The following is a 25057-nucleotide window of genomic DNA, read 5'->3' on the forward strand; positions in this document are numbered from 1 at the left end:
GCCATCATTCGTGGATAGTACATTCCCAAGTGCCACAAATCCCAACCGAATGGATAGGGGAAAATCTCCTTTGACTTTTCCCAACAATGTTCCACTGGGACCAAGGGTTACCAATCCGCAGCCGAGCAATACAAGGGAGGACAGGCCTGAAGGATATATACATGATCCTATTCATATTCCTGTGCAGGATCCGTTCCATGTTCCTGATCATCAACGCTTTCATGTAGATCCTGACGAGATTGCACATATATTAAGGGATCAGTATGGATTAACTCCTCAGATGGCTAACCGCCCTGCATATCAGAGACCTTTCCCAGAAAGGATCATTAATGAACACCCTCTCCCAAGGAATTTTCGACCACCCGACTTTCATGCATTCTCAGGGGAGGACGGATCTTCCACCATAGAACATGTTGGTCGGTTCACAGCACAATTAGGAGAAGTTGGCAATAACCCTTTTTATAAGTTACAGCTGTTTGGTTTATCTCTTACTAGAACGGCGTTTTCGTGGTTTGTAAGTTTGCCTCCAGGACAAATTCAGACATGGGAAGGACTGGAGATGGCATTTCACGCTAGATTCTTTAATCCTTTACCAGTTGTTTCTTTAACTGATTTACTTGAATTGAGACAGTATCCAGAAGAAACTGCTTCACAGTTTATAGAAAGGGTGCGATTGATGAAGGGACGATGTCCTACGGTAATCAGTGAGAAAGAGATGACCAATTTAGTGGTCCGGAATATGCATAATCGTTTAAGAAAGGCACTCACTGCCCTGGATGTTGAGGATTTGGCAAGTCTTGCATCCAAGGCAGGACGTCTAGAGTCTTTGTTCAGAGAGGAAGATCAGCATAACAGGCGTAATAGAGGCCAACATATGGCGAGTATGGGAACAGAAACATGCGACTTTGATTTTAATCAGTCAGAAGAGATGGCAGCCGAAATCCTTTCTGGAAAACCGTATGTATGTCCTAAATTGAAGCCAGTACCAGGATCTGAAGGAAAGGAGCAACCGACCTTTGATAGTTCGAAAGCTGATGAAATCTTTGATATCCTACTGACTGATGGGCAGATCCGTATTCCAAAGGGCCAAAGACTTGCCACTAAAGAAGAAATCAAAGGGAGACCATATTGTAAGTGGCATAATTCTTTCACACACACTACAAGTCAGTGTACTCATTTTAGGAAGGAAATTCAAAAGGCCATCAAGACAGGTCGGCTCAAATACATCACTCTAGGTGTAGACCAGCAACCGTTTCCGAATGTAACAACGGCAATGGTTGACATCCAACCAAGTTCGGAAACAAGGAAAAGTTCGGCCAACGATGGACAAAAAGGGGAACGAAACCAGCCAAGCCCCGAAACAAAAAAAGGAAGTCGGCCAAACAGCAGCCGACCGGAAGAACGACTCAAAATTTGTGAGAAGCCAGTTGCTGAAAAGTGGGACCATCCAGATGGTTCTTTTAATGTGGAGGTGAAAGAAAAGGTTTTGATACGTGATCACCCGACCAGAAAAACAGGGTCGGTCGGGAGCAATTGGGCTCGAAATAAAAAGCCTTTACCAGTTGATATAGACCCTCGTTTCCCGGGTATGAATCGTACACAGATTCGCAATGCCAAACGCAGGTATGCTACAAAGTATGGGAAAAGAGGTCCTTCAGCAAAACAACTAACCGACGAACAAAAAGCAGCCGACCACTTGGCAGGAGATCAGTCCATTCGGATCTTTACAGAACAAACGACCAACGAGCAGGGAGTAACCATTCAGTCTCCAGTTGGTCGGTCCAGTCGGGTCTGGTCAGGAAAGCAACCGAATGACGGATTAGGCGCTTCCGACCATACCAAAAGAAGTTCGTCGGGACTGGGGAAAGGTAAAGGTGTGGCAGATGAAATAATTAAAGGTTTTAGATGCCAACATTGTGAACGAATCAACATCAATCCATCTCTTGAAGAATTCCGTATCGAATCTTTGACGGTTCAATCTCGATCTCGGGATAAGACAAAGGAAGAAGTAGTAACTACAGGGGAAAGTTCAAGATCTGTTAAATCTCGTCTGGGACCACGAATCCCTTGTCGAATGACAGAGATTAATCAGATGAGTGATGAACCGACGTGGGCGAGTCTGGTAGATGAAACTATGGACGAACCTTTATGGGCTTTCTTGGCAGATGGTGAATTAGAGGAGACAGAGGGGGCAAAGACCTCAGACTCTGAGCCTCAACCGAAGCCACCTTCGATTGTGTTTCCTCCTATTCCAGAGGGTGCGATCTCCCATTTGAAGCCTCTGTATGTTAATGCTCATATTTGTGGGAAACCAATCACAAAGGTTTTCGTGGATAATGGAGCAGTTTTTAATGTTATGCCATTGAAGACTCTCAAGAAGTTAGGAAAAGGAATACATGATCTATCTCCTGTGGAATTCGAAATGACAAGTTTTACAGGGCAGCCGACCAAGCCTGAAGGCATGATGGTTGCCACAATTGAAGTCGGACCAAAGAAGATCTCCACTGTTTTTTTTATTGTGGACGCAGATACTACATATTCTCTCTTGCTGGGAAGAGACTGGATTCATGCCTCTCGATGTGTGCCATCAACCTTGCACCAACAATTAATGTTCTGGGAAGGAGATCAGGTCTTCAAAATGGAAGCGAATGACAACCCATTCGATGTATCAGAACAAGTTGAAGAGTCAGTGTTTTATGCCAGTCCTTTGGCTCCGATGTCTCAATTGTATATGGCCAGGGAATACCCAAACAAGGGTTATAAAGTCACTGGCCAGAACTCGATGTTCTATTAAAAGAACACCTTTATTGTATGGCTCATGATAAAGCCACACCCATTCCCGTATAATTTGTTTGTGATGGAAGATACAAGCTTAGAAGTATGTAGTTCTCTTATTAATAAGTTCTATTTAAAGCAGTTATTACATAAAGCAGAAAATAGTAAAGAGATTCTGGATGTTCACCTCCAAGAAGATGAACAATTTCGTTGGCCCGACTTATTAGAAAAAACAGAACCAACAGCTTCATCACAAGACCCATTATTGGAGTTTAATTTAGGAACCGAATTGGTTCCAAAAGTGATCAGGTTAAGTGGTTATTTGTCTAAAGAGCAACAAACAATGATGCTCGAAGTTATTAGAAACAACATTGATTGTTTAGCATGGGATTATTCAGAGATGCCTGGTTTGACAAGAAGTCTAATAGAGCATCGATTGCCCATCAAAGAAGGTTGTAAACCTTACAAACAACCTCCAAGGCGAATGAGTCCAGATCTGATGCCTCAAATCAAGGAAGAAATCCAAAAACTTCTCAAAGTGGGTTTCATTCAACCTTGCCGTTATGCGGAGTGGCTGGCTAATATTGTGCCAGTGGTCAAGAAAAATGGTAAGATAAGGATATGCATCGACTTCAGGGATTTGAATCTAGCTACCCCTAAGGACGAATATGTGATGCCTATGGCCGACATGCTGATAGATGCAGCAGCAGGGCATAAAATCCTTAGTCTGATGGATGGTTATGCAGGTTATAACCAAATATTCTTGGCAGAAGAAGACATTCCTAAGACAGCATGCCCAGGGGCTTTGGGTATTTATGAATGGACAGTCATGCCATTCGGGTTAAAGAATGCAGGGGCAACTTACCAAAGAGCCATGAATTCAATCTTTCATGATTTAATTGGCAGATCTATGGAAGTGTATATTGATGATGTTATAGTTAAATCTGCCAGTTTTGACGAACATTTGAGAGATCTTGAAGAGGCATTTGAAAGAATGAAGAAGTACAAGTTGAAGATGAATCCAACCAAATGTGCTTTTGGAATATCAGCCGGGAGCTTTCTAGGATTCTTAGTTCATGAGAGAGGAATTGAAATTGATGCCAATAAGGCTAAAGCCATTCTTGATAGTCGGCCACCCAAGACGGTTAAAGAAATCCAAAGTCTGTTGGGTAAGGTGAATTATTTGAGGCGTTTCATTTCTAATGCTGCTGGCAAGGTCAGACCCATTACTAAATTGTTGAAAGCTGGAAAAATTGCCTTTGAATGGGGTCCCGACCAACAGACGGCTTTAGATGCTATCAAGCAGGCATTGGTTCACCCTCCAGTCTTGATGCCTCCTAAACAAGGTCGGCCACTCAAACTTTATTTGGCAAATACATATGAAGTGGTTAGTTGTTTATTGGCGCAGGATGGTGATGACGGGAAGGAAAGGGCAATTTACTATCTCAGTAAAACCCTTACAGGACCAGAACTGAATTACACTATGCCAGAAAAAATGTGTTATTCATTGGTCTTCGCTTGCACTAAACTCGAGCATTATTTGCTGCCCAGAAGAGTTGAGGTCATATCAAAGGTGGATCTCATCAAATTGATTTTACAGAGACCTACTATGAAGGGCAGACTCATGAAATGGGCCATCAAATTGGCTCCTTTCGATCTTCAACATTCCCCGCTGAGGGCAATTAAGGGACAAGCAGTAGCCGACTTCTTGGCAGAATTCTCACAAGTCGGGTATTCTCTTTGTGATAGTGTCCGACCATTTAGTTGTTCATCATATCTGGATAATCTACAGGTCGGATGTGTGCCTTATATAAGTACCAGAACATGGTTGATGTTCTTTGATGGTTCTACCTCTGGAAACAAATCAGGGGCAGGGGTCTTTTTGCAAGGACCTGATGGTCAAAAGATCAACTTACAACTACGATTGGAATCCATGACCCATAATTCGGCAGAATATGAAGCTTTAATTTTGGGTTTGGAGGCTTTAATTGCCAGGAAGGTCCAGTCTGTAATCATAAGGGGGGATTCTCAATTAGTAGTCAACCAGGTAAACAATCAATATGTTTGCAATTACCCTCATCTTCGCAGATACAGGGACATTGTGGGTCGGTTACTGACAAAAATCTCAGAAGTAATAATTGAGTTCATTCCGAGGAAAGAAAACCAACGTGCTGATGAATTGGCTCAAAGGGCATGTAAAGGAATTCTGGAGGATATGTGGTCGGAGGTCAAGTCGGGCATAGAAGGAAAGACAGACCCGATCTGCGAAGTTATGGTCGGGCAGGAGACTATCGGACATGACCCCGACTGCGAAGTTACGGTCGGGCAGGAAACTATCGGACAGGACCCCGACTGCGAAGTTATGGTCGGGCATGAGACTATCGGACAGGACCCCGACTGCGAAGTTCTGGTCGAGCAGGAGACTGTCGGACAGGAGCCCGACTGCGAAACAGTGCCCGATTGGAGAACAGAGCTTATCATGTATTTACAGAATCCAGGTGCGAGTGTTTCGGTTGCGACACGATTGAAAGCTTTACGTTTTCAATTAATAAATGGAATTTTGTATAAGAGGTCATTTGAAGGTCTGCTTTTGAAATGTTTGGGGTCTAAAGAAGCTCTAGAGGTAATGACAGAAGTACATGGTGGGATATGTGGAGCTCATCGGGCAGGTCTCAATATGAGATGGGCCATTCATCGCTTGGGTTTTTTCTGGCCAAAGATTTTTGAAGACTGCATACAATTTGCCAAAGGCTGCCAGGAATGTCAGAGACATGGAAACTTAAACCATTTGCCAGTAACCGAATTGCAATTCTTGGCAAAACCATGGCCTTTTAAATCATGGGCTATGGATATTATTGGGAAATTACATCCTGCTTCATCGAAACATCATTGTTTCATATTGGTTGCGACTGACTACTTTACCAAATGGGTAGAGGCAATTGCTTTGAAAAATGTGGATCAGAAAGAAGTGATAGACTTCGTTTTGAATCAAATTATTTACAGGTATGGTATTCCTCAGTCTATAACAACCGACCAAGGCCTGGTTTTCACAGGGGAAAAGTTCTCTAGTTTCTTGGCAGAATTCGGTGTTCGATTACATCATTCTTCACCTTATTATCCCCAAGCCAATGGACAAGCGGAAGCAGCAAATAAGATTATTATTGGGATTATAAAGAAGATGGTTGAAGGGAACCCAAGAAAGTGGCATTTGTTATTGTCTCAGGCTTTATGGGCACATAGGAATACCAGAAATACGGCCACAGGGTTCTCACCTTACCAACTCACGTTTGGCCAAGATGCTGTTTTACCAGCCGAAATCCGAGTATCATCTGGCCGAACAGAGTTTACTGATGGTGATCTTACAAGAGAATACCAACAACTTATGATGCAACAGTTGGAGGATTTGGATGTTAACCGTCTCCATGCAATAGGTCGAAGTGTGAAACAGAGTGAAATCAGAGCAAGGAGTTACGGAAAGAAAGTTCTTCACAGGACATTCCAAAAAGGAGATTTAGTCTGGAAGACCATCCTTCCTACATATAAGAAAACTGACCAATTGGGAAAGTGGTCACCGAATTGGGAAGGACCTTACATTGTTCAAAAAGATATTGGGAATGGCGCTTTCATTATTGTAAATCATGAAGGGAGAAGAGTACATGATTGTATTAATGCTAAATATCTGAAGAGGTATTATCCTGCCTTTTCAGATAACAAAACTGCCTGAAACAAAATATTATTCAGAACCCATTTTTGGGGTTCGAACCTATTTAAAGGTTCATTTCTGTTAGTCATCGTGTATTTGTGGGAAGTTTTCTGCCTCTGAATCAGACTTTTCATCCCAGTGAGTGGATATTAGCTCTGGTTCTTCTTCAATAAGATCTTCCAAATCTGGTCGGTACCTTTCCCATTGGCTTTGCATTTCATCTAAATCTTGATGGGTACGTGCTTGCATGTCTGTTAGGGCTTGATGTTCACGATCAACGATGGTCCGCAATCTTGAAAAGACTTTTCGTTGATTGGAAAATATGTTATCCCAACCAAGATCTGGAAGTATGGTTGCTGCGTGATTTTCGATCATTTCCATGTGATGATGAAGATCAGGAATGCGGCTAAGGATGTCACGAAGAGGTTCATACCCCTCAATGACTTTTTCCATCAGGCGGATGACGCGATGAATGGTTCTTCTTCCTCGTTGGGAGAATCGGAATTTGAAGTCTAGTTGCTTGAGTATATGTAACAAGTCTTCTGCATGGCCTCCAATAGGGTGATTACCTACAAAGAAGGGTTGAAGAACACCCTCCCAGTTGCTTGATGGAACATGAGGTCGGTCATTCGCCATGTTTGTTAACACTTTCAGTGTTTTGATTTTTAAAATATGCCTGGGAATGTGCTTCTTAAAATGTGAGAAACAATATTCTTTTAAAAAAAGGAGTTTGTTTTGATTCCTACAAAGTTGGGAATTGAAAGGTGATCCTTGTTTTGAGAAGAGAGAAAAAAAAAAAAATGGATTACTAAGTCAAGTATTGTTACAAAGGGGGAAATATTACAACAGTGCCCCTAGGGCAGTTTTTATCTGTGTCCATTTGTTTTCATCCCTGGATAGCCTTCTGGTATTGGCAGCCGTCTGATATCTTCTGATGAATTGGGATCGGGCTTGGGTTTTCAGCTCTTGATCCAATTCAGCCTCATTTTTGGTATACTTCTCAAGCAGATGCTGTTCATTGGTAATTCGCTTATCCAGGGTAGACTGTTCTTTCCTCAGCTCCCGCAATTCTGCCTCCTTTTTCTGAATGGCATCATCAACCAGAGCTTTCGTGCTAAGGAGACCACCCAGTCTTCCAGTAGTCTGCTGAAGGGATTCTCGAGTCTTAGCCAAAGAATTCTCCAGCGTTGTTTGATCGAAGTCGGGCTGGGGGGTTTCGGCTGACAGAAGGCCAATGACTACCACTTCAGTCTTGAGCTCTGTAAGTCTCTCCATCAGCCGATGCAGAATGGGGACAGCTGGAGATTCCGTCGGAGTGTAAAAGAGAAGGCCACCAACCGTCTGGATGAGTTTGTCCAACAAGTCGGATCTCAATTCTGGCAAGGGATGGTTCATGGCCTCGGTGAAGATAGTTCGGGCCTCCGCCGGAACCGGAACAGTCGACAGGACAGCTAAGTCCGAAGGCCCCTGCAAGTCCTACAATGTCAATAAGTATGCCAGAGGAAGTGCAAATTTATTCAGATAGGATATGTGTTACCTCTGGACGGACTGCTGTCAGTGAGGGGTGCAGCAATGAGGTCGGTCGAGTAGGGCAGACAGCTGGTATAATAGCAGCCGACTCGTCGGCTGCTGCGAATGGTCGCTGAGGTGCCGACCTGGGTCCCTATGGAACGTGGTATATAAAACAGTTAGTGTTTTCTGAGGGAAACATTGTGGCATGAATTGGTGTAATCTTACCAAATTTACAGAAGTCTCCGAGTCGGATGAAGAAACTTCTTCCATTTCTGGAGGTTGGGCTGCCACAGGTGGTTCTTCTGCCTGCCACTCAATTGCTAGAGGAAGTGCTGCTGCTGGCTGGGCGGCTGCAGGTTGGGCGGCTGCATCTAGAGCCACTGCAGCCGGGATCTCTGGGGTACCTTCAATTTCGGGATCAGCAGCATCAGGGATGTCGTTTTGAGGGTCAGCTTCGGCGAGGGCGGCTGGTTCTTCCTTTGACATGGATGAGTTTGATGCCATGTATGGTGGTCGACCCATCTGGGAAGTAGTCCCCTCGCTGTCAGAAGAGACCTCTGCTGCTGATTCGATGGGTGAAGGTGTCTGTGGAAAATCATGAAAATGTTTGTTGTTAACTATATCAAGATTGATCATTAGAATACTAAGGAGTGCTGATGAGAGAACTTACTGGTTCTGTAGGCACTGCTGGTAGAGATTGCCTCCTGGTCGGGTGCCTGGCCCGACCGCTCCTCGGTGTGGGAGGAAGAATTTGCCTTCTCGTCGGGTCCTCTGCCCGACTGCTCATTGGCAAAGTGAGAAGTGGAGTAGGGGTTTGAAGAGGAACTGCCTCAGTCGGGACCAAAGGTTGGTCGGCTGGGGCTGGCGTCGGTTGTGTGGTCGGTGCTGTCAAGGTCGGTTCTGGTGAATGATAAGTGAAATCAAAGTTAAGATACAGTGAATTGGTTCACGGTTTTAAGAAAAATTACCTATTCGGGGTCGGATCCTTGCTGATGTTTTTGTAGTTCCAAGGTTCGCTGGTGCTTGCTGGTCGGCCCCAGAGGTCGGGGGTGTTGGCAGCCGAGACGCCTTCCTTTTTCGCGTTGGAACAATAGACCCGGTCCCCGGGTCGGCTGCTTGTTGTTGAGTGCTAGTATGTCTAGCCGCCCCTAGAACCAATCCTTGGGGTGGAAGGAGTATGTTCAGCAACCGACCTTCATCAGGGGAAATCAGGGGCCATACAACCGACCACCATTCATTGAAGGTATCTACAGTCTCAGGGTTGGAGCGGAAAGGAATATAAGAATTGGAAATTATGTACGTGGTGAGCTGGGATATATAAGAAGGGATTGAATTAGGTAGGACTCGTCGGTCAGGGCTTTGAAAAATTATTTGCGGACACGCGACGGGTCCAGGGATACCTTGGCAACAGCCGAACTGGCGCGCCAGGAATTGAGGTTCATAATTAAAGGTGTAAAAAGTTTTCTGCCCTTTTTTATCAAGTTTTTTGCTACTGAAAAGAGACCTGGGTTTGAGGGCAACGTCCCAGGCAAAAGGATAAGTGGAATGAGGACAAGGCTCAGGAGTTGGAAGCGGATTTGGTACTGGAAAAGGCCAAAAATGGTTGGGAGCATAGCCCGCATATTTTTTATACATAGAAAAGCGAGAGTTACTGCGGGTATCTGTTAAAACTGCAATTATTATTGGATCGGAAGATTGGAGGTTATTGCGTCCTGAGCAGAGTCGGTTAAGGGCTAGTCCCAAATGTTTTTCAGCTGTTGGCATAGTGGGTGGAGATCCTAAGTTAAACGCGTTGGGGAAGTAGAGTCGGAACCAGAGTTCTAAAAACCAAAAAGGACCCGACGCGGCAGTGTCTAATTTCCTATTATCATTATCTGTTAAGCGAAGGCTAACTCTAGTGAGTCCTTCAAACAGATTGGCTAAAAACAGGGTGCCAAGAGAGAAAAACCGACCTGACGCGATATGAATGGCTAGGTCAAGATGAGAAGGAAGAACACATTTGGAAGGGGAAACAATGACGTACCTACAAAGCCAAAAAAGGATAAATGCAGTATGCTCCCGGTCGGTTACAGGGGTCCCTGGAGCCCCTTGCTGGTCGGTTGCGAACTTTGTCCAACCCCATTCCTTCACACCTTGTAAAGACCACCCTGGATGGTCTTCTGATGGCTCCTGCCCATCTAGGGTTCCCATTACAGGGTCTTCACCCACGACTGGGAGATGCGCAATCATTGCAACGTCCATAAGAGTTGGGCCAAAGGGGCCTGATGGGAAGAGGAAAGTCCCATTTTCCGCATTCCAGAAGGCAGACATGGCCAACAACACCTTCTCATGCAGGTTGATAGGCATGGTGGACAGTAATATTGCTTGGTCGATCTTTTGGGAACGCCATTGGGTCTGGAAGTGTTCTGCTACCCGTCGATACCAAGCGCGGTAAGGATCTTTTGGGTCTGTGAGATGGGTTTTGATGCTGTCTCGGATGCGAACTGCTTGGTAGTTAGGGCTGTTGATAGCCAAGGAATTTCGGGATTCCAAGATTTCCCTCATCCGATTTGAATCTTCAGGAGTAGTGCAATATGGACGGATCGTCGGAGTCAGTACTTTCGAGGCTGAAAATGGGCCCTCCGGGAGGGTTCCGTCGAAGGGAAGGGCAGGAATGTATTGATTCGCCATGGTTAGAGTGTTTTGGGATTGTGATTCGCAAAAGCTTGTAGTGCGGAGAAGGAAGTTAATCAGGAGTGTTGCAGTAACTGGTGCAGTTGCTAAAGGAGTTTTTCACGAGGGTGGTGATTTATGAACTTCCAAACATTGATTGCTAAATGGCGTTTGAAAGTCCCTTGGCGGCGGGCAAGTTGTTACGTACGAAATTTAGAATTAGGTTAAAAGCCCAAGGTAAAAAGAAGAATGGGCCTAACAATGGGGTTGATTGAACTGGCTGAAGGACACCGTGAGGAAATCAAGGAAAATAGATTTATTTCTAAGGAAAATACAAGGCGGAAGGTCCTCAAGACGGAAGGTCCTCAAGACGGAAGGTCCTCAGGTCGGAAGGATCTCAGGTCGGTAGGTCCTCAAGACGGAAAGACCTCAAGTCGGAAGGTCTTCAGGTCGGGAGGTCCTCAAGATGGAAAGACCTCAGGTCGGAAGGTCTTCAGGTCGGGAGGTCCTCAAGATGGAAAGACCTCAGGTCGGAAGGTTTTCAGGTCGGGGGGTCCTCAAGACGGAAAGTCATCAGGTCGGAAGGATCTCAGGTCGGTAGGTCCTCAAGACGGAAAGACCTCAAGTCGGAAGGTTTTCAGGTCGGGAGGTCCTCAAGATGGAAAGACCTCAGGTCGGAAGGTCTTCAGGTCGGGAGGTCCTCAAGACGGAAAGTCATCAGGACGGAAGGTCTTCAGGTCGGTAGGGCCTCAAGACGGAAAGTCATCAGGACGGGAAGTCCGCAGGTCGGGAGGCTTTCAGGTCGGGAAAAGGAAGAAAGGTAAGATCTCAAGAATTGATCCAAATCCAGACCGAAGTCGGGCAGACGCAGAGGTCTGTTAAGAGGAAGGTCGGGCAAGGAAGAGGTACGGCCAGATGCAGAGGTCTTCGATCAAAGACGGAGGGCGGCTGATGCGGAGTTCGGCCCAAGTGAGGTCGGGCGAAGAAGCAGGTCGGGTGAAGGACGAAGTCGGGCCAAAAGAGCGGAAGGTCTGAGGTCGGCTCAAAGAGTGAAATATAAGGATAATGTTGGTCTGCTGAGGACACGTGTCAGCATGAAAAGGGTTGGAAGACGGTTGGAAAGGAGACGTTGTAACCGTTCGGGTGACGGTTTTAAGTACGGTTCCCCAGAGAATATTTAAAGGTTTGGATCATCATTTGGCAAGATATCTTCAATCAACTTCAACAAAGCAAAGTCAGATTTGGGGATCACCACTTTAAATTTCAGTCTTTTATTTTCCAGTTTATTTTCTGTACGTTACAGTGTTTAGAGATTCCTAATCTCAGGCACTAATTAATCAAGTTTAAGGATATTTTTCATATCTTTGAATTTTACTTTATTTTTGTTGAAAAATTACATCAACAATAATATACTTTTAATAATATTTATAAAAAATTACTATCTTTATTCGGCTATAAGGGTCCGATTTATTTTTTGTGCGCTGATTTTTTAATATTAATTATTGTATTAAAACGTAACACAAATTAATAAAAAAAGAAAAGAAATACTTCTATTATGTTGTAAAGACAACTCAACACTTAAACTCCGTATTTTCAACATTATTTCAATATATATGTTCTAGATGAAAGGTTTAACCCTAAATTACTCTTTATTTAAAAAAAAAAACATGTGGTTGTATTGAGTGACGAAACTAGCATCTAAATTTCGGGGGGTAAAATATTATAATTTATTCAATATTTAACTAATAAATTTAAATAAATAATAATGATAGAATTATACTCCCTCTGTCTCGTAACAAAATATCCATTTTTCTATTTTAGTCCGTCCCAAGTATCCATTTCCTTTATTAGTAATTGTATTATCTACCTAACATTACAAATACCCTTACAACTTACAATATATTACACAAATGTCATTACCTTTATATCACACATACTAACAAGGTTATTTTAGTCATTTCTATTTTATTTCTACTATATCTCAATATAATACTAATATTTCTAAAATTACGTGAAAAAACAAATGGATACTTCTTTTTGGGACGGACGAGTATATAAATTTAGATAGTTTTGGAGTGTGCAAATTGTATATAAATACATAAAAATTAATATTTTTAATATAAAAAAAATCATAAAAAATTTGGCTTGGGGAGTCAATTTACCTCAAACCCTAGTGTAGTTCTGTCCTGGTTGTATTCATTTGCATGGGATGTTCACTTATGTAGTTGATTACGGCAATTCTCATTTTGGTGAAATATTTAATTTTTAAAAATTAAGTAGTAGAAACAAAAATAATCATTTGTAGAAAATCGATTTATAATGGGTACTAAATAGATTAATTAAATAATGAATTACAACTGCCTCCTATATTTACAACCACTGTTTTATTTTATTTTTTGCGAGAAAATTTCTAGACTGGGCTAGTTTATTCGGGATGATGGGTTTGAATTTGAAATTTTGATTTAAAAATTTAATTTAAATAGTATTTTGATATGATATATTTTTTAAAAAAATATAATTATTTTATTTGTGTTCCGATAATTATATCGATTTTACTATTCAAATAAATTAATTTTATAGCATAGTGAGCAGCAATACTTTGAGTCGGTTTATTTGAAAATTAATAATAATTTTATTTTTTTATTATTATTATTATTTTACTAAAATAGATATCCTAGACCAATATTTTATTACATAAGTTGTTTTCTGCCGCGGAGACGCGTTTGTTTGCTAAAGATGAAGTAATTAATTGTTTAGGTAATCGACAGCAGACTCTTCACTCTTATCGTTTTGCAATATTATTACCCATTTATTTATTATTTCAATTCTTTACTGCAAATTTGTATTTATGCCAAAAATGAAAAAATAAAACTTTCCCACTTAAAATCTCAACGTACGTATCCAAAGAAAACAACAACAAAAATCCCACAAGTTATTAGCAGCGGCACGCAACGGCTATTTTTCGATCAGGAAAATCCTGGGTTTAGATTTGACAGTGGAGTTGAGTTGATTTTAATGATTAATAGTTAATGGAGTTTAATTAATTAAAGAAAAAGGTGTTTTCTTAATTTGTTGTTAGAATGTCTTCTTCGCAGAAAGCAGCTCTTCTTATTAACCCATTCCCTCTTCTCATTACCTAACACGGATGCCTCCACTTTTCCTTCTCTCTCCCTTTCTCTCTCTATAATTATTTCCAATTGTCAATCCTATTATTGTGATTAATATTATTATTATTCATCACCAGAATTGCAAAATTTGTCCTGATTCATCGTCGCCGGCACCGCCAATTCCCAGCATTCTTATGTACCTGTATTGTCTCTGCAACCACACTCCTTTTCTTGTTGTTTTCTGGGGAACTGTTTCGAAAAAAATCTTATCAGATTTAGGGTTTTGGTTTTGATTTTGAGGGAGAGAGAGAGAGAGAGATCTGCTGATGAAAATGGTGTATGGAAAGTGGGCATTCATGATCTGGGTTTTGAAAGGCTCCTTCTGTTAGAACAAAAAAAAAAAAAGAAAAGGTATGACCTTTATCTAAGGCATTTCTAAATATGCTTTTGTTGTTTGTCTGGATCTTACATTCTGTTGTTATTGACTTCCACTTTCCCTTGTCTTGATGCTCTAATTATACATTTCTGCTTCGATTAGGCCAATTGAGTTTGGAGTTGGACTGTCGAGTTGTTTTCCATTGTTGCCCAAAATTGAGGTCTTATATTGAAACGATTTCTGCAGATTTCTCGACATAGTGTTAGTTAATTCCATGGCTTCTGATCTTAACGCCCAGCTCAGTAAGAACGTAGGATTGGGGCTCAAAGTGTGGGAACTTGTCGGAATTTTTGTGGGATTATTGATTGTGGTTATCCTCTTTGTCTTGACATTTTATCTCATTTCACAAAAGAAATTGAGGAAAAGGGCTCAAGAAAGAAAGCTTCCCCTAACACAAATCCCAGCAATTTCCAAAGAAATTAAGGAAGTAAGCATAGATCATGTCTCCGCCGCCGCCGGCGGCCGGTTTGACGATAAGAATCTTACTGGCGGCATTCATGATGAGAAAGAATCAGACAATGTGAAAAATGGCGACAATGCCGGCAGCCAATCGGATTCATTCAATCGAATTATCGAAAAAGACTATTGTGGATCGCAGTCGGGAGATGAGGGAAGCTCCGGGACGTTTGTTCCATCTTCGTCGCATCCGATTACTCACCCTTCGCCATTGTGTGGGCTGCCGGAGTTTTCACAGTTGGGTTGGGGACATTGGTTTACCTTAAGAGACCTCGAGCTTGCAACAAAAAGATTCTCGAAGGATAATGTTCTTGGAGAGGGTGGATATGGAGTTGTGTATCGAGGACAGCTTATTAACGGCACTCCCGTGGCTGTTAAAAAGCTCCTCAATAACTTGTGAGTTTGAAATTTACGGCCGCGACTTTGGTTCTTTTTAATGTCGATGGAATTGCATTTTGTAGCTTTAGTTTAGTTTAATTTGTTGTGTTGTTTTGTTTTTTTGCGTCGTAGAGGTCAAGCGGAGAAGGAGTTTAGAGTGGAGGTTGACGCCATTGGACACGTTCGTCATAAAAATTTGGTTCGGCTTTTGGGGTATTGCGTCGAAGGAACTCATAGGTACTTTAACGCCTTGTGATTTGGTAATAAAATGCTCGAGTTTTTTGAGTTATTGCGATCGTTCGATAATGTTTCAGGATGTTGGTCTACGAGTATGTTAACAACGGTAATTTAGAACAGTGGCTTCACGGGGCGATGCGACACCACGGTTTTCTTACATGGGAGGCCAGGATGAAAGTTCTTCTCAGCACGGCTAAAGCGTAAGTTTTTTTTTTTTTTTTTTTTTTTTTTCTCTTGTTCGTTAATTCTTGATTGTAGCGTTAATCGAATTCCCGGTTTTGTAGTCTTGCCTACCTGCACGAAGCAATTGAACCGAAAGTGGTGCATCGGGACATAAAGTCGAGTAACATTCTCATCGACAATGACTTCAACGCTAAGGTCTCTGATTTTGGTCTCGCGAAGATGCTCGGCGCGGGGAAAAGTTGCATAGCGACCCGGGTCATGGGAACGTTCGGGTTAGTTTATGTCTAGCAACTTTTGGGGGCTTCTTTCGGATGCTCTGATTAATGGCGCGCCGCGGCATTTTTTATTTTTTTTACAATTTGTTCACTTGCCGTATGTTTTTTGTAGGTACGTAGCTCCTGAATACGCCAACACCGGTCTTTTAAACGAAAAAAGCGACGTTTACAGCTTCGGGGTTTTACTACTAGAAGCGATCACCGGAAGGGATCCGGTGGACTATGGACGCCCTCCGGCAGAGGTAAGTAATATTATCGATTTTTCTATGCTGAATGTTTATATTCAATATTGTAACAACAACATTGACGACAACTTTGTTGTGTTTCAGGTTAATCTCGTAGATTGGCTGAAAATGATGGTCGGAAGTAGGCGATCGGAGGAGGTTGTGGATCCAAACATCGACACAAAGCCATCGACAAGAGCGCTCAAAAGGGCTCTCTTGACTGCCTTGAGATGTGTCGATCCGGATTCTGACAAGAGGCCGAGGATGAGCCAGGTTGTTCGAATGCTGGAATCAGAGGAGTACCCCATACCAAGAGAGGTTGCTTTCGGTTTTCCATATCCATCCGACTATGCAAACTCTACTATTAACCGATATCCGATCTGATCGATGAATTTGGTTTTCTTGTACTAGGATCGAAGGAACAGAAAGACCCGAGCGAGTGGCGTCGAAGCACAGTCCCATCCAGACAACTACGACACTGATAAAAGCGACAACCAAGATCCAAGGTCGGAAAGCATCAGGAAAAACCGAGAATAATCGAATACGCCGTGTGATCTCAAATTCGTCGCGCTATGTAGGAGTAACGACTGCGCATGGTATCGATGTGTCACTATTTTTGAAATGATTTTTTTTACTAAAACGATTTCTCGCGACTCTTCACCTTTCTTGTTTTCGTGATTCTTGTATGATGGTTTTATATAGATGGATCGTTGTGTAATGAAAAATGTGGTCTGCTGTGAACAACGTAAGACAAATAGGGTGCATTTGTATAGATATATATACTGTTGCATTTCTATTACAAGTATATATGTTCACACTCCCTGTGTTTTTTTCGCGCATCGCGTCGACGTGGAAGTTCTTTCTCCGGAGCGACCATCATCTTTCGCCGGATCTGGACAATGCATCTAAAAAATATCTCCTCAAGAAAATCGAGGTGTTGTCTGATGAAGGGCAGCAACAAATAAAAGAATCCGAATCCGATAGTTTTTCACAGGCAAGGCGTCGTTTGAGTTAGTTGTTGTCGCCTCTGAGCATGAATTCTCTCGGACAACTTTCCATTCTGTTTCTCGTAAATCTCCTTCAACTCCTTCAGCCGTTTCGACACCTGAAAGATGTCCATCGATGGGAAAATTCAGAAAGCAGGTACATATATAACATTCAGATCGCAAGCTGTGCACGCAAGAAGATCAAACCTTAATTGAGTGAGCTATTGGTAGTAGCACATCGGGATTCATGGCATCCTTAGGAAAGTTACACAATGCATAAATAAGTTTCTCGAAAGGTAGCTTTACCTATAAATGTAAAAAGTATGAGATTAGAATGCGATGGAAGGAAATAAGAGATTGATCGATCACTATGAGTGTTCTTATAATTTTACCAGATCATCATGGCAATACTTCAGTAGAGCTAAACCAACTTTAAATATGATTTTAACGCCCTGTAAGAAAGAACCTACAATGGTTCAGAAACGTGGAATGATCTAAAAATTAGTTTACTCGTAAATTCTTAAAGAACAATGAATTTCAACCTGAAAAAGAAAGACGTCCCAGATCCTGAGGGCTAAATTGAACGGGACTGAGTAAGAAAAAACTGTTATGAACCACTGGCTAGCGTACATGCTCGGGTTTATCATTTCTTGAGTAAATTGCTCTCCCAACTTCGGCATGTAATCTTTAACCAAATGGTCTAACTGGAAAAGATATTGTTGAACAAGGGGCAACTCTGCCTGCACCAAAAGCACGAATTTTCTATTGCCTTAAGATTAATACGGAAAGAACATAAGAGCTAAGGTAAGGGGCAATGGCATTCGAACATAGTAACATTTATTGCATTGCCTGAATTGCATACATGCTATTGTACTGAATGACCATGTTCATCTCAAGATAAAATAAACTTTGAACAAAACAGTGCTAGCAAATGGGGCATGCTCATATTATGATCTAAAGATAACAAATTGTTATTATTAACAGGAGCATGTCAAATTGCAAAATCTACAGAATTATTATACAGGTAGTAGCCTTTTAGACGCTATAAACGATTGTCTAAACATCATTGTGCTCTAAACTAAATATTAGAGAAACCTTTAAAAAGCTAGAGATGGTTATTTGATTTTAACACGTCGCCCCACATTCATCCTTATGGGAGAAGCCATAGATAAACTTGTACCAGGTAAAGCCCTTCCATAGGGGTATGGACAGCTCCTTTCATCAGTGCTACCAATAACCAAAATGCATCCTCCTCACTCATATAAAGAAGCAATAGACCAGCAACAAATCCCATACCCTGCAACCAAAATTATCTCGATGTGAACAAACGGTTGAGAAAACTAGAGCTGAGTAGATGATTGACAACTCTGATAGCATATAAACCTGCACATATCCGACATTTCTGTCAAAAACTGAGTAGGCTTTCAGAACATTGTAGAGGGACGTTTGACCTTGGCCATGTCTCTGCTGGAAGAAAATATGTGAAGGAAATGTACGAGAAATATCTCGAATAATGTCCAGCTCAGAAGCAGACGTCTCATACATGACTAATTGCTGCCAAACAAGATAATGACTTTGATTAATATTCGACAGATGCAAAAACCATACATAAGAGTAGAATGTGACGGTTAAATTGAATTCCTTTGAATTAATCCCATGGATTTTGCATTTCATGGAGCATATGAGGATTAAGGAAAAGGCAAAAACATTAAACTATAAGTAATTCAAGCTCATCATATACAAGGACTTAAATTATATTTCTCTATAAATTAAACCAGATACATATTATATATAGTTTTAAATTGTTATATAAGGCTTCTATCACGGGGCTTTGTATCTCGTCAAAAGATGTACAGTATGCTAGCAGTCACATCAAAACTCACACTTGATTTGGCAGTTAGGTCACAATTATGCTTCTCTTCCACACAATAAAAAATAACCATAGGCACACAATATAGAATAAAAACTATAGTACACAAATTGTTCAGTGCTCGGATTAGAGTTCTAGGTGAAATGTACAAGTTTCACTTCACAGCATGATAGCATCTTTACCACATTTAGATAGAAAATAGAAATTTGTAGCTGTGTGGATACTAAAACGCAGAGGATACACTCCAACTAGAGGATGATACCACGGGAAGTGGTATGTCAAGACTAAAAGATGTTAAAATATGATATAATTAAAGTTCAGATGCACAAAAGCTAACATGTATTGCACTTGAGAGTGTCAGATTGGCAATGTATCATTTTAGTTGAACTATCAACAAACAAAATTTCTTTCTTATTCTTATAAGCAGAGCTACACCACTCACTAGAAAAATGAAATAAAAACAAATTGTAGTTCTATAACTATTCCCGGGACACATTCTCAATTCGAAGAAGCAACATCTCTTATAATTTTTTATGTCTTTCAATGGAGTCATGGAAAAACCACCAGTACTGGGCGTATTTGCTCAATCAAAATCTACATCATCAAGTTCTGTAAGACTTGGAGGGGAAGAACCAACTGAAAACAAGTAATCATATATTATTCTTCATAAAGTATAATCAGTCAAGAAATAACTGACTCCAGAGAAAGGCCAAGTATGTTTTCGTGTGCAATAGACATTTACTTCTGGCAAGATGAATTGTGGGTCAAATATGTAAATGGTGCCATGGTGGTGAGTCTGTCATAGAAAGTGGTAACCCTTATTTACCTCATAAACACCTGGATTCAAGAGAAGGAGGTCCCTACTGCCAGAAAGTAGTTGCCAAACCAATCCTCGTAGACAATCTGGAATTCCTTTCCTTATTCTCCTTTTCACAACATGAGGTTTTCTCCTAACATAATGCATCCAATTACTTCCCCCAACCCCTATCATCCTTCTCCATTTTCTAATTCTTCTTTCGTCCCTAAAAATTGGATGGCCAAAAAAGTGATGTGAATTTCAAAAAGCATGTTATATGGAAACCAACCATTTATTCTGGCAAGAGCACAAAGGAGAAGGTTCTCCGAATTCAAAATGTGTTGCCAAATACTCTTTTTGAAGTGTAAAAAACTTCTTCCTAAGCATACCACCATTAAATCTATCCTCGATCAGATGCCAAGATAATTTACAATAAAATTTGGTATGAACATGAGTCATTCTCAAGCTTCTAAATGAACTACAATTTTGCATAACTTTCCAGACTTAGCTGTGCACTCAGCTGATTAGGGTAAATCCAACTAACCATTAATTTAGAACCATGAAGTACTCCGACTCAGAAGCTACAGAATAATAAGCATTCAAATTTCCATTTCAATCAAATAAAGTAAATAGGTCTTTAATGAACACAAAATATTGACAAAGAAACTACAGTTAAACTGAGGAGGATGCAATTGTAAGTTTAATTAGAAAAAACTATACTTTTCGTAGAGTACCACACCTCTCAAATTCTGAGGCAGACATGCTGCTTGCAAATCGATCAAGATAGTTATTGTCCATCTTCACAAATCCAAATCGATCAACTTTCGGCAATGCTGCAGGCCTTTCCTCATTCTCTTCCGTTGTTTTGGTTTCCATCCTACAACATCACAAAAGAATGAAACCCCTCAGCACCAGAATATATAAAAAAAGACTTCCAATTTCTTCAACAAGGTTTTTTAGTCCACAAGAAACACAACAGGTCAAATACACAGCCAAAATCCACAAGAAACACAACAGGTCAAATACACAGCCAAAACGAATTAATCGAAAATGTATCAACAGCATGCTGCTCCACGGAAACAGAATCAATCGAAAGCATTCAACATTAATCAATTACATGAAAACAACAACGTACATTACAAATGTTCCGAGAATACAATTAAATCCTGAAATACATAAACCAGAAGATGCAACCAACATAAAAATTGAGGTCGCATTTTATCGTTGAATTAACGAGAAGCATATGGCAAAAACATAAACAGAAACATTGGTATTTTGAGCATAAAACCTATACAATAATTCAATCAAACAAAGAGAAACAAACCTGAAAGGATCACAGAAATAATCGATCCTGTTAATATGAATTATTGTGATTCAATCTTGGTGGAAACATGACCCAGAATTCCAAACCCAACCATCCTCGTTCCCCGTATTGGTTTCCATTTTAACTTTCTTCTCCGACGGACAGTTGAGAAATGGAATTGGGCAAACGCGTCGGTCGTCGGGGGAGGATGCAAATACGACGCCGTATTGATTGCCAGCCTCTGCCTCATCGTTACCCGTTTTCAATGAACGTGTGACCGATCATTTAATATAATTAACTTATTAAATGAATAATAGTAATTTTATGAAATAAAATGCCCATTAAGGTTAATCACTACATTGATTAAATATATATTATGGTTGAATTTTTGTATAAATAATATTATTATATTTATATTCACTATATAAAATTTAAAATTGTATGGTTGACAAATGACAACTCTAGTCCAAAAATTTAATTCATTGACTAGAAAATAAAAAAATAAATAAGAAACCAGGCCTCCAATTATTTATTGGAAAAGTGCTTCAAAATTATAGTGAAAATGGAATTCAATATTTACAACAATCCTTGCAAATCGATTAGACAATTAAAAAAAATAGAAAATTTTATCACTAAGTTATTTTTTCCATCATTCATTACCCAGTGATTGGGGAAGTAATTCAGCATTAATTTTGTAGGCCATTTTTGTTGATCAGCAAATACTCCAATATATATATATATATGTATGTATGTATATATCTGTATACACACAAATTTACTCAATAAGCAATATATTTGTCAAATTATTGAAATACAATGAAGAAATACAGTGTTTGTTTGTTGCTTCTTTGCTGTCTTCTAGGGGTTGCAAACTCCCTTCACCAAGATCATCAAAAACAGGTCACTTACTCCCTTAAAGTTAAAAATTATTTATATCGATTTTTTACCGTTTAATAAATTTTTTTCGATACATACAGGGTTTGTTTTGGTGCGTAGCACAACGGGCCGCTTCGACTAATAAACTGCAAGCTTTTCTAGACTTTGCTTGCGGTAAAATTGATTGCGCGCCCATTCAGGCCGGCGGCGCATGCTTCACTCCCGATACTGTATTTAGCCACGCGAACTATGCTCTCAATTTATACTACAAAAAGTTTGCGGAGTGTGATAAGACCGTCGGCATTCGAACCCCAAACGATCCATGTATTCTCTCTCTATATATATATACATGCGCGCAAACGAACGATTTAATTTGTATAACTGACAATATATATTTTGTGTTGATGCAGCATATGGTGATTGCAACTATCCATGAAGGGAAGGGAAGGTAGAGATTGGAGCGTAAGCAAAGAGGGTGTAATAAAATCTTTAAGAATAATTCAGAGAATATGCAAGAAATTATGCCTTTAGTAAAAGGAAGGATGTATTGTTAGATATATATATATATTTAATTGGCTAATGTTTTTGTAAGAATGCATTTTGTTACAACTGCTGGCTGCAAAGCACCCCTTGATTTCTTATCAGATCAACAACTTAGCAATCATCATCAAATTTAAAATATATACCTATTCAAAGACATGACAAACCTCAATGTAGTAAAAGAAAGCAGTAGTTTGTCATATTGATAACACAAGTCAAAACAAAACAAGACAGAGACAATAGACAGACACCATCACGGAATTTCCATCCATGTTTTTTCACCTATCCTCCAAAGACTGTCTTCTTACCAACAAGTCGACACAAAAGTTTTTAAGACAAATAAAGAAAACCAACAAACCCCAAATTAAACATAAAAAACAAAACCAAGAAAAGCATAGGTACCATTACCAACGAACCAATCCATACCGAAGATGATGCTTAGCTCTGTGGCTTCTCCCATTTCAGCGGCTTCACAACTTCCCAAGTGAAATCGGCGTCGTCTCTTCCAAAGTGCCCGTACGCAGCCGTCTTCAAGAACCTCCCATTGTTGCCCCTCTTCAAGTCCAAGTTGATCGAGATCATTCCCGGCCTGAAATCGAAGTTCTCCTTCACCAGCTGCAAGATCTCCTTGTCAGAGATCTTCCCAGTTCCGTAGGTGTCAACAAAGACCGAAAGCGGTTCAGGAACACCGATTGCGTACGACACTTGGACTATGCACCTGCGAGCGAGGCCATTGGCGACGATGCTCTTGGCAGCCTGTCGGACAATGTAGGCACCGCTCCTGTCGACCTTAGTCGGGTCCTTCCCAGAGAAAGCTCCGCCACCGTGCGCGCCCCAACCGCCATAGGTGTCGATGATGATCTTGCGGCCGGTGAGACCCGCGTCGCCGTGCGGACCACCAATAACGAATCGGCCAGAAGGATTGAGGTGGAAGATGGTTTTCTCGTCTAGGTACTTCTCCGGGATGACAGGCTTGATGACGTGCTCCTTAAGATCCTTGGCGATCTCATCGTTTGTAACCGTCTCGTCATGCTGGGTCGAGATGAGAACAGTGTGGACTCTGATTGGAACCATCGCGCCATTGTCGTTGCAGTACTCGACGGTGACTTGGGTCTTTCCGTCGGGCCTCAACCACGGGCACGTCCCGTTCTTGCGAACCTCGGTCAAACGAGCACCCAATTTGGTAGCGAGCACATGGCTGAGCGGCATGTACTCAGGAGTCTCGTCGGTCGCATAACCAAACATGTGCCCTTGATCGCCGGCACCGATCTCCTCCGGACGCTTTGTGAGATGCCCGTGCACGCCCTGCGCGATGTCCGGACTCTGCTGCTCGATGTTAACGAGAACCTTGCACTTGTCGGCGTCGAGACCAACATCGTCAGATGTAAATCCGATGTTACGGCAGGTGTCCCGGACGATCTTCTCATAGTCCACATTCGCCTTGGTCGTGATCTCTCCGAACACCATAACCATGTTGGTCTTGGTGCAAGTCTCGCAGGCGACTTTGCTGTCTGGATCTTGCTCGAGGCAGGCGTCGAGGACGGCATCGGAAATCTGGTCGCAGAGCTTGTCAGGGTGCCCTTCGTTCACAGATTCAGAGGTAAACAAGAAGGTATCCATTTCCTAAACCTGCAGATCAGAAATCGAATTCACAGATCGTCCTGAATACATCAACAGCTGATCGCAAATCACAGTTTCTGATTAAGGAATACGAATTCGAAGAAGCGTTGAGAAACAATTGCATCAAACCACACTTTACATCGAGTAAAACTACTCTTAAACCCTAGCTTAAGCACAAATAGGAATAGATCTGAACTATTGGGGACGAACTACTGAAACCTAGAAGCAACACAACTTCAGATCTGAAACAATTTCTCACTACCAACGTCTAGAAAACATCCGCTCGCCATTTTTGCTACCAGAATACCGTCAGAACCGACGTAATACCAACGATTTAACATCACCACCACGGATTCCCCATTACGTAAGTGACGATTCAACCCAAACAAATCGAACAATCATCAACTAATTACACTACGGCGTACAACAAATTAAACCAAAAACAATAGATCAGCTCTCTGCCGACATACCGCAAAAGGAAATCTAACTACAGAAAACTCCAAATCTTTTCAGATAGAAGCAGAACCACCAACAACACAAAATATATATATGTATATATATAAAGTGCAGAGATGTGCTGAAGAGAATACGCACCTTCAGAGAAGAACCCAACTGCCGACAAGAAAGATTTCCCTCTCCCCTTTTCCGCCGATAGTTTAGGTCCTTAGGGTATGCCAAAAGCTCGCAAGTGTTGGCCACCGATTGAGGGGCCGTATTTATAGATGGGTTGTCGTGAAACTGCGGAATCACACACGGATAGAGTGGAGTATTTTCCCGTCGGTGGGGGCGAAAGGTTGAGTAGGTAGGTAGTTGGGACCTTCGGGTGGGTTACTATGGCGACTCTTGAACCGTTGATGAGTGGTCACCGAGTTAAATGGACGGTCTAGATTGATCGTAGTCGGTGAGACTTAGGAGTATCACCAATTTTTGACAGTTAATTATTACAACAGTAAAAAAAATGAGTGTAAATTATATAACACACTCCTTTGTATTTTAATAAAAATATATAAAATATAAACTCTCTATATTAATATAAAATTTGCTTGAAATATCATTTTTTATGTTGAATTCTAAATAAAAATTTAAATTAATAAGCAAGTGTGTTACAAATAAAAAAGTAAAATATTT

At 41.2% G+C, this 25057-nt stretch overlaps 3 protein-coding genes across 3 annotated transcripts; 1 reads left to right on the top strand and 2 right to left on the bottom strand.

The window, feature by feature from the left end:
* The first annotated feature begins 13762 nt into the window (after positions 1-13762).
* Positions 13763-16743, top strand: LOC127254033 (probable receptor-like protein kinase At5g18500). Its single transcript, XM_051278892.1, has 8 exons — positions 13763-14160; positions 14372-15037; positions 15152-15256; positions 15334-15456; positions 15541-15711; positions 15827-15956; positions 16044-16256; positions 16350-16743. The coding sequence occupies exons 2-8, from the start codon at positions 14400-14402 to the stop codon at positions 16473-16475; spliced, it is 1506 nt and encodes a 501-aa protein (XP_051134849.1). The 5' UTR covers positions 13763-14160; positions 14372-14399; the 3' UTR covers positions 16476-16743.
* LOC127254041 (uncharacterized) lies at positions 16533-21153 on the bottom strand. The gene is made up of 9 exons (XM_051278902.1): positions 20915-21153; positions 20330-20467; positions 19621-19816; positions 18308-18478; positions 18105-18221; positions 17467-17664; positions 17317-17376; positions 17132-17230; positions 16533-17043 (listed from the first exon to the last, which is right to left on the bottom strand). Exons 2-9 carry the CDS (start codon positions 20464-20466, stop codon positions 16927-16929), a joined length of 1095 nt encoding a protein of 364 aa, XP_051134859.1. The 5' UTR covers position 20467; positions 20915-21153; the 3' UTR covers positions 16533-16926.
* Positions 21154-22483: 1330 nt separating this feature from the next.
* Positions 22484-24692, bottom strand: LOC127252592 (S-adenosylmethionine synthase 1). Its single transcript, XM_051276834.1, has 2 exons — positions 24524-24692; positions 22484-23938 (listed from the first exon to the last, which is right to left on the bottom strand). Exon 2 carries the CDS (start codon positions 23927-23929, stop codon positions 22748-22750), a length of 1182 nt encoding a protein of 393 aa, XP_051132791.1. The 5' UTR covers positions 23930-23938; positions 24524-24692; the 3' UTR covers positions 22484-22747.
* Between the last annotated feature and the right edge of the window lie 365 nt (positions 24693-25057).

The sequence above is a fragment of the Andrographis paniculata genome, unplaced genomic scaffold (assembly GCF_009805555.1).
Source record: "Andrographis paniculata isolate CXL003 unplaced genomic scaffold, ASM980555v1 Contig12END, whole genome shotgun sequence".
In the NCBI taxonomy this organism is placed as follows: Eukaryota; Viridiplantae; Streptophyta; class Magnoliopsida; order Lamiales; family Acanthaceae; genus Andrographis; species Andrographis paniculata.